General features: G+C 30.8%; 1 protein-coding gene across 4 annotated transcripts in view; it reads right to left on the reverse strand.

The window, feature by feature from the left end:
- Positions 1 to 4,724, reverse strand: part of unc-5 (netrin receptor unc-5) — a 520,122-nt gene extending 515,398 nt beyond the window's left edge. For all 4 annotated transcript variants that reach the window (XM_076413586.1, XM_076413583.1, XM_076413584.1 and 1 more), the window contains exons 1-2: positions 4,153 to 4,724; positions 3,773 to 3,980 (exon numbers count right to left, since the gene is read on the reverse strand). In XM_076413586.1, the coding sequence (XP_076269701.1) occupies positions 3,773 to 3,851 (79 nt within the window). In that variant the 5' untranslated portion in view covers positions 3,852 to 3,980; positions 4,153 to 4,724. The remainder of the gene's footprint in view (positions 1 to 3,772; positions 3,981 to 4,152) is intronic.
- Between the last annotated feature and the right edge of the window lie 10,823 nt (positions 4,725 to 15,547).

Genomic DNA, 15,547 nt, shown 5'->3' on the forward strand with positions numbered 1-15,547 from the left:
TCCATAGTTTTATATTTCATATTTCTTTCTGTATTTCACTCTCGATTAGAAATCTTCATTTCAAGTGCAGTAAGACATACAAAAAAATTTCTTTAATACTTCTAATGATATAACTTAGTATAAAGAGCTCGAGCCTGTTTTTATTTAAACATCAAAGCATTTTAACAACTTTTAGAACAAGATCAGGTCTATAAATTTTTATATATCTTAGAAACTGGTAAAAGTATGTCGCACTAACAAAAATGTGTACTTTTGCCCCCATACCAAGCCAGATCAAATTCCTTATCCTTTTTCTCTCATTCCATCGTTGCCCACGCTTCCTTCTGGCCGTTTATCTCTCATTCAGTCAACTAATTAAAGCCTGATCCAATCAAGATCCGTACTGAAGAGGGAGCTTCGGTTAATAATGCCTACCATTCGAGAAAGAGCGTTCCTTACGCACCTCTTCGGATGCCTTTGAATTGCTCGACCATTGATGCCCTTTTTAAAGCGAGAAATTCAGGTTTTGTTAGATAATTTCGTATCTTTATTGTATATGGTCATCGTATATAACGTTCTGTGTCAGTTGGGTATTATAATACACCAGTTAGAGGTTTTTTGGTGGAGTATCAGTTTATAACGGTTCTTTGAAAGAAAAAATATTTTCGTTTAAAAATAGAAATCAATAACCAGTGTTACAATACACGCAAGGATGGAAAAAACGTACTATATATGAGAATAATAACAATAACAATAATAAAATTTGTATCCGCGTAGAGTGGAATTGAATTGAATATCTAAAAAAGTAATAACATTTCGGAAAGAAACCTGAACGGGAATAAGCTCTTGTTCAAGCTTATAGTGAACAAAAAGAATCAAATATGAAAATGCGAAATTCTTCAAGTATAAAATAAAGATTTAATATGTTTTTTGCTTATTTGAATTTAATCATTATTTTTGAAATTGTTTTAATATTTATGTAAGAAATCATTACAAAATTGCTCAAAATACATGTGGGTAAAAAAGAAATATTAGTGGATTTGCATTATTATTATACTGCTCTCTTATTTCAAATATAGTACATATTTCAAAACAACTACGCTAACATATATTCATAAGTATTAAAACTAATTCTTACTATTTACGTATTTTAAACTAACCTCTATTCGTTTAAAGAAGGAGGATTTCTGCATTAATAAATATAATTGAATGTTATTAAAGTTTTTCTCTTTCTATATGTTCATTAATTTAAAATAAATATGATTATAAGCATATCTGCTTATTTAAGGATTTAAACTTGATTAAAATTAAAGTTATTTCACATGTTAATTGATGTATACATACATTAACATTAACTAGTGGCACATCAATATGTATATCTCTCTTAGTATAAAAGGTTGCCGCAAATATACTGATTATTGAAAACATTGAAAATTATTAAAAAAACAGTAATTTTTAACAAGAACAAAAATCTAATTATCTATTGATAACTAAATTACACTATACCATTATTATTTTAAAAATTCCATTTTATATTCACACATTCATTGGAATTTAAAAAACACTGATCTTGATACTCTACATTTGTATTGTAGTTGATTTAATTTATAATTATTTCTAATGAATAATGCACAATATTGAGGACATAAACAACTATATTTTGTTAACGATTATAGTTTGTATTTTATATTAACAACTTTCATATTTCAAATTTCTAAAAAATAATCTAAATCTTCTTCAATACCAAAATTTTTACAAATATCGCAAATATATTGACTGTGAAACAATTATGGAAAAAAGTGTTCTCTAACCAATACCAAAACCAGATTATCCTATTATAAATATTATTATTGCATATATATATATATATATATTTGATAAGATCAGAATATCATACTGTTTCACAAAAGAAAAACACCTCAAAATGTTTTTCTGAACGATATAGCTGGATTATGTTGTGTGACATTGGTTAAAAACATACTAAAAGCTATTCTCTGGAGTGTTCATCAACCTTGCTGCCTATATTTACCAAAGACCCTTTTCATTAATACTATAACTTATCTACCCAAAATTTTCAGAATATATTATAGTAGAGGAAACTGGGCAAGAGCAATACGTTAATTTGTATTGAATTTGAACTAATTTTATTAATTCAAAACTAAAGATTTAATTAAAAAATATTCTGGTACAGAATAAATAATCCTTTAAAAGAAATACGTTTTCTTAGAAACATCTTTAAATTTTATAATTGAATATAATTATTATAATTTTATATATATTATTATTATTTATAATTTTAATTATTATAATTTTGGTTATTCATGTATTAATGTAATTTATGTAATTAATTAGCTATAATTTGGTCACATTAGTATTATAGTATACTATAATATTATACTATCTACTCATAACTTGCAGAATATATAATAGTAGAACAAGTTAGACAAGAAAAATATGTTATTCTGTTTTATAATAGAATTAACTCTATTTAATTTCAGACAAAAAGTGCCATTAATAAAAATATTTGGTCAAGATTATAAAACAGATTAAAAAATCGGTTAAAAGAATTGTATTTTCTTAAAATACATTTCAATTGCACACTGAAAAAATTATTCCGAATATAAGTTCATTTATAGCCTATTACTATCCAATTTATATTGTTTGATCTGATTCAAAATCATCTAATTATAATTATTAAGTGAATATAGATACATTTTTGACAAAATACATTAATCTGTCTTTACCATTGATTCTTCCTTTTAGCTATTATTTGGTCACATTAATACCATGGCCTGTCTATAGAGAACTCTCAGAATATATAATAGTAGAACAAGCTAAGCAAGAACAATACGATATTTTGTATTAAAATGGCATTATTTTTATTAATTTAAGACAAAAATTACTTTTAATAAAAATATTTCATGATGATTCTGATACAGAATACATAATCATTTAAGAAATGCATTTTCTAAAACACTTTTTAATTTGATACTAGAGAGAATTAACCAAACATAATCTCATTTACAGCTTTACTATCAATTTTATACTGTTTGTTTGATCTGATTTAAAATCGTTTAATAATCAGCTATATATAATTATTAAGTGAATATAGATGTGAATTCGACAATATACGTCATATGTTAAGCTGTATTTACTAATGATCCTTCTTTCGATCATTTGTTCACATTAGCACTGTAGTATATCTATACAGAACCCCCGGAATATATTTTAGTTGAATAAGATGGGCAAGATCAATACCGTATTTAAAATAGAATTAATTTTATTAATTTCAGACAAAAGGTTCCTTTTGAAGATTCATAAAGATTCTGATACAGCCTGTACAACCGTTTAAAAGAAATGTATTGTCGTAAAATACATTTTAATTTTATACTAGAAAGCTTAAACCGAATGTAAGCTTATTTAAAGCTTTATAATCAATTTTGTACTACTTGCTTGATCTGATTTAAAATCTTCTAACAATCCGCTAATTATAATTATTAACTGTATAAAGATACATTTTTGACAATATACGTCATACGTTAAATATTTGTATAATATGTTAATCCATTTTATATGAATCAGGTAGATTAACTTATTTAAAATGAACAAAGACCGGCTAATTGCATAAATACATGATAATCCTTTTAATAAGCCTGATATATTCCCGATAAATGTAATTGATAATAAAAAGAAAAGAAATTAAAAAAGAAATTTGCGGAAATTAGTCGGGTCATTGGCATTTTGATTGCCGGCCCTCAAGACGTGCGTCTTAAAAAAATTTAATAATACAGACCTTGGTTAGCTCCAACTACCCCGGAGAGTAGCACCATTATTAACGAAACGAATGACAGGCGGGGGGTGCCAAACGCCATGGTTACAAGGGGTGTTTTTTACCCGGACAGCTATGCGGCAGAGGGTGTGCACAGCATCACTGGATGAAACGTTCGGCTGTCTTTCTACTTGTCACATGTCCAGATACCGGTCCCTTGTTAAGAGTTATCCTGAAAAGAAAAGAATTAAGGGTTAGATATCAAGTGGGCTATGAATAATGGAGCGAGGATTCGTTCGCCATAAATCACGTATTTTTGACAGGGCGTGAGATAAAACAATAAAAGTGAGTGCCGCGGATGATAGCATACAAGAAAGTTGTTAGTAAAACAATTTGAACCGTACCTAGGACTCGGGATGACACTATATCCAAGCGTGTTTGTTATCCAAGATAAATAGCACTATATCACTAATATCAGCCACTATATTTTCACTATATACACCCAGGATGTATCAAAAATCCACTAGTGGTAAAACATGAACAGTATAAAACCAACACCACAACACACTCTCGTCACGTCATAAAGCTCTTCAAACCGTACAATTACAATTGTCAACAAGTCCAAAGCCGTAAATAGAAAGTAATTGGTAAGCCGATATATCCGACAGCGTAAGTTCTGTTACTCAAGAAAAACTATCGTGAAAATAATTTAAACTTCTTGGTTTTGAAACAACACCAGAATATCCTGTTTTGCTATTGCACATTAAACATTCAAAACCGACTGACAAAAAGCATAGAACCTCTTACGAAATATTCAACTTCGGGTTCAACCAAATACGTAAGGCATTAAACAAGAAAATAAAAAAATCCATATGGTTTCGATGAAGTTAAAGCGGAAAGTATCGGAACTTTTACGTCATTATTTCTCCACGCTACTCCGTATCGCTCATATCCCGGCGGCTTCCAAACGCAAACTGAGCGATAAACGCAAGATGCGGGTATATATATAGCATTGGTGTTCGAGAGGCATGCGCCGTGAGACAAAAAACTTCTTAGAGTTCTTAAGATGCTACTAAATATAATCAAAGAGCGCGCATATGTGGATATATCAGTTCCACTCCAATATCTAGTTGGTACTATTTAATATTAAATCCAACAAAGCCTAAGCTAGTTTAATCAAGTTTGAATCTTGCAATTTTTTTGTAAAAACTGAATTTAACTATTTTGTTAATAAACTTACATACATTGATGTTTGGAAAATTTGAATCTATTCTATATTTATTTTACAGATTACTTTATTTATAATTATTTCTAAGAAATATCTTTTGGAATATTAAAGGAAACATTTAAAAACAATCAAATTGATTTATTAATATATATTCATTGAATGCATAATATAAATTTAAAAATAATACCAAATAAAAATTAATATTTAACAAATTGTAAAAGGTACGAAATATATTTTTTTCATATTATTAACTATATTTTTATAGATTTTAATTAATTTTTTTATACATATTTTAAAGTCTATTTTTGCGAACTAAAGGTTTATCTGGCCTGGACCTACAATTTAATGTGGGCTCCGAACCATGGTCCCCGGCATTACACTTGCCGACTGGCGAATGATCAACTTATAAGTCATCCCAGACGACATCCGGTCTTACCCAGCCTGGTTACTGGCGTGACTGGGATCATTTTCCTTGTAGGATTTTACACTCTTGTCTTGGACAATCACAAATATGAAACAATCAAAAACATGAATTTACGACCATGTCCCAGCAGGTTTCGAACTCGCGACTATCGCAACAGCAGATGAGCTGTCATATCGCATTTACCACTGCGCCAACCAAGCCGGCTTAATTTATTTTTATATCTGATTTTACCTTAAAAACTTTATTTTTTATTTATATTTTCTTCTACACTTTAAATCATTTTAATTTAAAAAAAAGTAATGTGTAATCTCATTTTATATATTGAAATTCTGTCCTTTATTTATTTAATTTTTGTTTCTATAATGTATATTTATTTATTTTATACTTATTTATTCGGTTTTGTTTTGTTCACTAAGTATTTCCATTAATTTAAATTATATGTGAAAGCAGTAATTAATTATATCTACGCTTTAAGTTTTCTAAATAACAAAACAAGTTAAATTATTATTAAAATAAATAAATAAATAATTCTTCTATTCGCTCTGAAATAAATGTATAAATTTGTTTTCCTGGAAATATTATAACTATAAATTTACTATTTTAAACTACAAAATGTTTTTCTGAACGATATAGCTGGATTATGTTGTGTGACATTGGTTAAAAACATACTAAAAGCTATTCTCTGGAGTGTTCATCAACCTTGCTGCCTATATTTACCAAAGACCCTTTTCATTAATACTATAACTTATCTACCCAAAATTTTCAGAATATATTATAGTAGAGGAAACTGGGCAAGAGCAATACGTTAATTTGTATTGAATTTGAACTAATTTTATTAATTCAAAACTAAAGATTTAATTAAAAAATATTCTGGTACAGAATAAATAATCCTTTAAAAGAAATACGTTTTCTTAGAAACATCTTTAAATTTTATAATTGAATATAATTATTATAATTTTATATATATTATTATTATTTATAATTTTAATTATTATAATTTTGGTTATTCATGTATTAATGTAATTTATGTAATTAATTAGCTATAATTTGGTCACATTAGTATTATAGTATACTATAATATTATACTATCTACTCATAACTTGCAGAATATATAATAGTAGAACAAGTTAGACAAGAAAAATATGTTATTCTGTTTTATAATAGAATTAACTCTATTTAATTTCAGACAAAAAGTGCCATTAATAAAAATATTTGGTCAAGATTATAAAACAGATTAAAAAATCGGTTAAAAGAATTGTATTTTCTTAAAATACATTTCAATTGCACACTGAAAAAATTATTCCGAATATAAGTTCATTTATAGCCTATTACTATCCAATTTATATTGTTTGATCTGATTCAAAATCATCTAATTATAATTATTAAGTGAATATAGATACATTTTTGACAAAATACATTAATCTGTCTTTACCATTGATTCTTCCTTTTAGCTATTATTTGGTCACATTAATACCATGGCCTGTCTATAGAGAACTCTCAGAATATATAATAGTAGAACAAGCTAAGCAAGAACAATACGATATTTTGTATTAAAATGGCATTATTTTTATTAATTTAAGACAAAAATTACTTTTAATAAAAATATTTCATGATGATTCTGATACAGAATACATAATCATTTAAGAAATGCATTTTCTAAAACACTTTTTAATTTGATACTAGAGAGAATTAACCAAACATAATCTCATTTACAGCTTTACTATCAATTTTATACTGTTTGTTTGATCTGATTTAAAATCGTTTAATTTAATCGAATATAGATGTGAATTCGACAATATACGTCATATGTTAAGCTGTATTTACTAATGATCCTTCTTTCTATCATTTGTTCACATTAGCACTGTAGTATATCTATACAGAACCCCCGGAATATATTTTAGTTGAACAAGATGGGCAAGATCAATACCGTATTTAAAATAAAATTAATTTTATTAATTTCAGACAAAAGGTTCTTTTGAAGATTCATAAAGATTCTGATACAGCCTGTACAACCGTTTAAAATAAATGTATTGTCGTAAAATACATTTTAATTTTATACTAGAAAGCTTAATTTTTTATTTATATTTTCTTCTACACTTTAAATCATTTTAATTTTAAAAAAAGTAATGTGTAATCTCATTTTATATATTGAAATTCTGTCCTTTATTTATTTAATTTTTGTTTCTATAATGTATATTTATTTATTTTATACTTATTTATTCGGTTTTGTTTTGTTCACTAAGTATTTCCATTAATTTAAATTATATGTGAAAGCAGTAATTAATTATATCTACGCTTTAAGTTTTCTAAATAACAAAACAAGTTAAATTATTATTAAAATAAATAAATAAATAATTCTTCTATTCTCTCTGAAATAAATGTATAAATTTGTTTTCCTGGAAATATTATAACTATAAATTGCTGATATTTTTTTCTTATAAATATAGTTTAAAATGTTTCATATGCGACGTTAAAAATAAAAGTATATAAAAATAAATACTACATAATAAATATTCAAGAAATTGCTGGCACCTGCTTTGATGTAGTGGTAAAGACGGTACTGCTGCTGTTGCTATAGTCGCGGGTTTGAGTCCTGCTGGGGCAAGGTCGTGATTATGTTTGTGATTGTTTAACGCTAGTAATTGATTTTTGAGCAAGAGTGAAAAATCTGATAAGAAAATGATCCCAGTTTCGTCAATAACCAGGCTGGGAAGACCGGATGTCTTCTGGGATAATGATTAAGAACATTTACAGGAACATTAAGGAAGAAAACATTAAGAAAACAGATTACTGATTATATCTAATAAATGTAGTTTAAAATGCGAAGTAAATTGTTTTGATTTGAAATTTATATGTAGTTTTATTTCGTGAAAATTTTTAGAAAACGAATTGCTGATACTATTTCTAATTAGTATAGTTTAAAATATTGAGGAAAACATTTTAACATCGATTTATATGATTTATATAAGACATAAATTATAATTGCAATTTTGCGTCAATCTATTAGTTTCAAAAAGTAAAAAAATAGAGCCGATAATTTTTCGTTTTCTCATTGTAGTAATAACGTCACGTAGTCTCGATTCGTCCTAACTTGTTTATCTTAAACTTAACGCGTATTGTAGGAAATTAAAATTTAATCGAAGAAGGGTGTAAATCCTATTCCTTCTTTCGAATTTAACAACAGTTTCGAAGAGGTTGACATATATTGTATATAAGACGGATTGACTTAAAGGGGAGACAATATATCTGGAAAGATAAGTCGACCGTTTGCATTTTCTTTTAAACCTTACGTATAAAGTGGTTTACAGTAACATTTAAATGGGTTAATTTTCCATTTTAATGTGATATGGCGCTGAAAACGCAAATTAAATTTCGGTATAGTATTAAAATTAGCCTCATTTTTATTTGGCATAAATGTCGAATTTTTGTTAACTTAACAGAGAAATCTCAGTGAAAGTTATAAAATATTTGTTAAAATTTATGGTTTCGCAAAATTATTGAGCTTTAGCTTAGATTGCTTATAGAAGAGGCTATAACAGGACGAACTGGAAAGGTATAGAAAGCTATGTGATCATCATATCAGTATCTTAAAGAACTATACTGGTTAGGCGGACGATGCTCCCCACTTGACCTAAAATCGCTCGCGATCGCTACGACCCTTTAGGCCACCACGCATTCACCTACTGCAATATTTCTCTTTTCTCTATCCCTTGTAACAGTACCACTTCCATAGCGCTACCGTACTTTCTTTACCTAACCTAATATCCTGTTCATTCTCCCGTCGACCACATGTATCATCTAATATCGCAATAAACAAGTTTTTATTCAACCAGTGTTTTCAGTTCTCGTGCGAATTCCTTCCTTAAAAATAGCAGTGAGTGTTTGCACAAACAATCGCATCGACAGCCACACATTCTGACCGACCAGACGAACATTCCTACAATTGGTGACCCCGACGTTATCGAAGTGCCTGACAGGTGCTCGACACGTGCATAGAAGGATAGCGCGAGGAACGGAACCCATCAATATCACATGGTCGAGGTTCTCCCATGAGACTAACGTGATGGACGAAAATTACAGAAGCCCATCATGCAAAACATGAACTCCCTTGCATCACTAAACGGGACACGTAAGGAACCACATTTATAGGTACCCTCAAACAAATTGAAACTCTCCAAGACGAACGACGTCCTGCTACCATTTTGATGGCAGCTGATCCCGTAAAACTCCTCGCTTAGGTTGGGATCCCCACCTCATAAGCAGTTTCTAGGCGATTTATTGCGTAATTGCGGATGCACTACGGAACCTGCACCACATAGAGGTACGTTCTACGGCAGCTACACTAGGAGGGGAGTGATGTAGCGACTGCTTCGACACATTCATAATTCCCATAATTCATCTATACCAAGTTAAGGGTTGGCAACGCTGGTGGATTAGTACCATGAGGTTCCCGGCTATAAAAGACCACCACGACGACGTCTCGCTCTCTTTTCTTTTCTCTACCCCCTTGTAACAGTACCACTACAGCAGCCCTACCGTACTTCCTTTACCTAAGCTAATATCTTGTCTCCTGTTGACCACATGTATCATCTAATATAGTAACTAACAAGTTTTTATTCAACCAGTATTTTCAGTTCTCGTGCGAATTCCTTCCACAAAAAAAGTAGTGAATGTTCGGGCAAAGAATCGCATCGACAACAACACATTCCGACCGACCAGACAAACATTCCTACAAAACCATCTAAAATATCAAACCAAGGCTGCAAAAACAAAGTTATCATTACATAGCCAACAAAGGACTGCATGGTCACCCTCTATATCATAAAGATTTCGTCTTACGGCAACTGAACAATAACTGAACGACACGCAGGAAATCAGATGAGTAAAGTGAACCAAATCATATGAACTTATATAGCTTATGTGTTTACTCTTATCTTTAGCTTAAGTAGTTTAAGTTAATTTTAATTTGGAATATACAGTGATGTAACTATTCCGCACTCGTTTTACTTGTGTATTGATGCAAGTACAGAAGAACAGAAGTAATAAATTAATTTTGTACAATAAATTTGTACTATGCATATCTAATATAAGATGAAAGAAAAAAATCAATACTCAATACTACTCGTTACTAGCACGTCGATGAATTATGAAAATAAATTATACATTCATTTTGTTGTTATAGTCTTCTTTAGTTTTAGCTACTATTTGATTTTATGCAGGTTTCGCATAAGGTTTATAAAACACTTTAACAATTAGAGAAAATATGGATAAATGGATTGATGACTGAATTAACTCAGTAGATAAACAGTTTTTCTGGAAATGTATTCACACGTTGCTACGAAGATAACAATAATATGTAGTTAGAGATGGCGCAGAGTTTGAAAAAATATCTTCAATTTAAAATTATAATATAAATGCTAGAATTCACTGAAATATTGCCAATCAAGGACTTCTTAGTTTAATATTACGTGTGTGACTTACTTTTTACAGATTAAATTTTTTTTTTTATTTGTTACATTTTTACTAGTGGTTTACATGACTCAGAGATATTGTTCAGGAACAATTGTATTATATTTACATAGCTTTTTGAGCAACTTTCCCATAGTTGAATTCTGTTGGTCCATATAACAGGTCAATTGAAAAGTCCCCGGCCTATCATAGTAAAACACATTGTTTTAGGCATAATTAGTTTTTTTTATTCAACATAATACCCTTCAAGGGTGATACACTGATTATAGCGATCCTCCAACTATTCGATACTATTTTTGTAGCACGATTTGGGCTTTGCTTCAAAATAGGCCTCAGTTTCGGCGATCACCTCTTCATTCGACGAACATTTCTTCCCAGCGAGTATTCTTTGGAGATCTGAGAACAGGAAATCGTCGCTGGGGCCCAGATCTGGAGAATACGGTGGATGAGGAAGCAATTCAAAGCCCAATTCATGGATTCTTGCCATCGTTTTCACTGACTTGTGATACGGTGCATTGTCTTGGTGAAGCAGCACTTTCTCTTTTTTCAAATGCGGCCGTTTTTCGGCGATTTCGTCCTTCATATGGTCCAATAACGCTATGTAATAGTCGCTGTTCCTTTTTCGAGGTAGTCAATGAAAATGTTTCCATGCGCATCCCAAAATACAGATGCCATAACCTTGCCAGCTGACTGTTGCGTTTTCCTACGTTTTGGAGCGGGTTCATCGTGTGCATCTTGAACGATATAATGTCCAGGTTCACTTGATATTTATTAGAGAGAGAGATATTTGTCTGATGTTTCATTCAATGTCAATTTACGGTCATCCAAAATCATTTTGTGGATTTTTTAAATGTTTTCGTAGGTAACAAGCTCTTTTGGGCGTCCACTACGTTCACCGTCTTCGGTGCTAATTTCACCAAGTCTAAACATAGCATACCAGTCCTTGATGGTTGATTTTCCTGGGACAGTGTCCGGAAACTCGTCATCAAGTCAAGGTTTTGCTTCAACTGTATTTTTTCCCTTCAAAAAGCAATATTTTATCTACACGCGAAATTTCTTTTTATCCATTTTTTTCACAATAACGAAAGTTGCTTCACAAAAATGCTATAATTCACAAACTAATGATCCGACAGCTGTCAAATTTCTATACGCCTCTTTTGAGGGTTAGGCTAACTAATTACATATGGATTTAATTCTAGTAGAGCCATCTATGTGTCAGTTCGGAGACTTTTCAATTAATCTGTTAGGATTTAGTATTTCCTTGTATAATAGTAATTTATTATGTACAGATAATTGTAATTATCGTCAAATATTTTATTTCATGTCCAGTCTTGTCATTTAATTTGAATATCTTCGTTCGAAGTTTGCGAAGTTTTTCATCAATTCATTCCGAGATACTTCGTTTTCGTTATATAGAATGATAGTATTATTATTGTTATTGGTGTTTCGAGGGATGATTATAGGTGAACTGCAATATACTTTCGTTAATTTTTATTTTTCAGGTTTAGGAACAACAAAATATATTTAAAACGTAAATATTTTCTCGATTTTTATGGTTCTGTAGACATATTCCGGTACACAAGTAGTACAGTTGACACAGTATTCTTTACGTAGCAGATTGGGTTTTTAGCACATTCATCAGGTAACAAAATGTTACGTGCTATAGCCGATACTGCTCTAATGAAGTGATACAGCGTGATATCCCTCTTTAATTCATAACGAACATAATTCAAAGTGTTAGTGTAAGTACGTCAAAAGAATATCAGTATACCTCAATCTACTCGCTAGTCAACTAAATTTGAGTGCTAACAGTGAAATTCCCAGACTAAAATGTTTCCGACCATCGATCTAATAAGAATTTTACACAGGATACAACTTACAGAAAAGATTTTCTACATGCCATTTAAATGAAAATTATCATCAGGATTATTGCTCACTGGACAGATTTGTTGACCCACATGAGGTAATAAATAATAACAAACTTCTATATCAGAACTGATGAGAGGACAGTCGAGAAATTTGTTCCGTCACAAAATCTGTGTCATTTATCTGAAGATGAGGATGCACACAGAAACTATCGGAACAACTATTTACACCGAGACCTTCGGAGTCTGTCATAAAATAAATTAAAGATTCTGCTCGTACGACTTCGACTCACCAGAGAACTTATACTGACAATTGCTACTAATTTTTACTTTATTAGAGATTAAGTAAGTGCCAGTGGATCATCCTAGATAAGAATCGAATTTTATCTCACTGCATATATATATATATATATATATATATATATATATATATATGCAACTCTTAGATAACACTAGACTAGGACGCTGATTCAGGATTACAAACCGTCCAGTGTATCTAATGATAAAAACACTGAAAAGTGCTACTAACTTTTATTTATTAGAGATAAAGGCCAATGGGTGTTCCTAGATAAGTATCTGGTTTTAAATCTTTGTGGAGACAAATTTTAAGTTAGTTGGAGACAACTAGTAATAATATAATATGATTTTTTAGCAATAATATCGTTATTAGATACTCTTAGTACAATCTTAATTATAAATTAACACAGGATACAACTTACAGAAAAGATTTTCTACATGCCATTTAAATGAAAATTATCATCAGAATTATTGCTCACTGGACAGATTTGTTGATTCACATGAGGTAATAAATAATAACAAACTTCTATATCAGAACTGATGAGAGGACAGTCGAGAAATTTGTTCCGTCACAAAATCAATTCGACGCAATGATCGTTTAGTAGACTCGGACTATTGTATTCGTATTTAAACAGGAATAAATCCGTTGCTTATTTAAAATTCAGATTTCGAGTTTGGACCTTCGGCTGGGACCTTTGGAAAAGATTTGTGTATTCTTTACCCACACCCCGACACGAGTCCCATTTTTTATCGATATGACTTGAGGTGTCGACGTCAAATTTACATATTTATGTACGAGATGGTATCATGTTTGTGGTCGTTATTCATTAATTTTCAAACAAGACTTTCTTCTAGGCGGGCTGGCTATATTTTCATAACTTTGTCGTCTTGTCCGTATAATAATACATTAAAACCAATAGGAAATCGGTCAGAATTATATTAATTTTAAATTAGAAGGTTAAATTAAAACTTATATGTTATAGTTTAAAAAAAGTTTTGCAGTTTTAATACATTCTACGTGTTTAGTTCCCAGATCGTATTAGAAGTTAAATCATTTTTGTAAGATGCTACAACCAGTTACCACTGAAAAATAAATTCAGAGACGGATATTACAATGGTTATTATTAGGGATGTTGAAGAAATATCGATATATCGATATTTTTTGAGACGCCATCTTTTTTCAAAGACGTATATGTAATCGATAGTTGTAAATGAGAATACCGAACTTTTAGTTGCAAAATAAAATATCGATATGAAAATCTTATGGTTTTCGAAGGAGTGTATTGAGTTTCTGTTTTGGGATTTCTTAATAATTGAGAAAATTGAGCGAATTCCTCATAGACTTTTGTTGCGAAATAGACAATGAGATATAGCAAGCTTACTGAAAGTGACTAAAAATGGGAGAATGATAACAGACGCGGCCGACTGTCAAGTGTGGCGAATTATTTTTACCTTTTTTGTGTCCATCGTCTAAACTCTTTGTTTATGGTACTTTTTTAAATGAGGGAGCTTCAGTTTGTGGGCGCAGCTTCTATCTCTCTCTGTGAAACTATTTCTGAGGCTGGGAATATCGCATCTCTTGAGCTTCACGTGCTCTTGTCCTCCTATTCCACTCAGCGCCAATGCTAGCTCGTTTTGTATGTTGCGAAAGTCTCCTCTTACTCTTTATACTATGCGGATTTATTTCCTGCTTTGCCGGAACTCTGGTACCTCCCCAGTATTCCAATATTGCTGTTGCTTGCTTTGCTCCATAGATTGGCTTGATGATTAATTTGTATTATTTTACTCTCATTACTCAAATGGTAATAGCGACTTGTCATCCAATTCAGGCTACAGAGCCTGGTGTTGATTTGTTTATGCTTGGTGAGGTAAAGTTAATCTACGATGCAAGTAAAGGCCCATGATTTTGCATGTTCCACTTGTGAGATGTTTTCGTTATATAATCTAACCGACGTACAGGTTTGTCTTTTCAGAGAGTAAGTAACATAAGTCTACTTGGTTTGGTCCGCCTTTATTCTTCATTAGTTAAACCATTTCTCTATTTTATTTAGATGACATTGGGGTTAGGACGAAGCGGTTTTAGGAACAGAATGCACTGAAAGGACGGAAATGTTCAACAGCGTAGGTCGCAGTCATTGTGTCCTCACTACTTGGAAATTCCGTAATCTAAATTAGGTACAACACTGGTCGCCGTACGGTGTCATGTGTTACTTAGTCATGAAGGTCCTTCGATTCTTCGAAGTCATTTTTAGTTTGTATGTTAGTCCATCATGCCAGACTTTGTCAAAGTCTTAATTTATGCCCGAAAAGGCAACAGAGCAGTAAGTTTAGTAGTTTTCTAAGCGTCTTATAATGAAGTCTACAGTGAAATGTACTGTTAGATTGTCAGACGGTCCTCTTGGAATCCAATTTGATGACTTTGTTACTTTGTATTTACCTCTCATTTCTCTATAAGTTTCTTGCATAACTTTTTCTCCGATGCATTTGCATTGCGTTAGTCTCTGTGACCACCAGAT

This window comes from Rhynchophorus ferrugineus, unplaced genomic scaffold, assembly GCF_030347505.1.
Source record: "Rhynchophorus ferrugineus isolate W39M unplaced genomic scaffold, kcgeb_rfMv2 rfM9, whole genome shotgun sequence".
Classification (NCBI taxonomy): Eukaryota; Metazoa; Arthropoda; class Insecta; order Coleoptera; family Curculionidae; genus Rhynchophorus; species Rhynchophorus ferrugineus.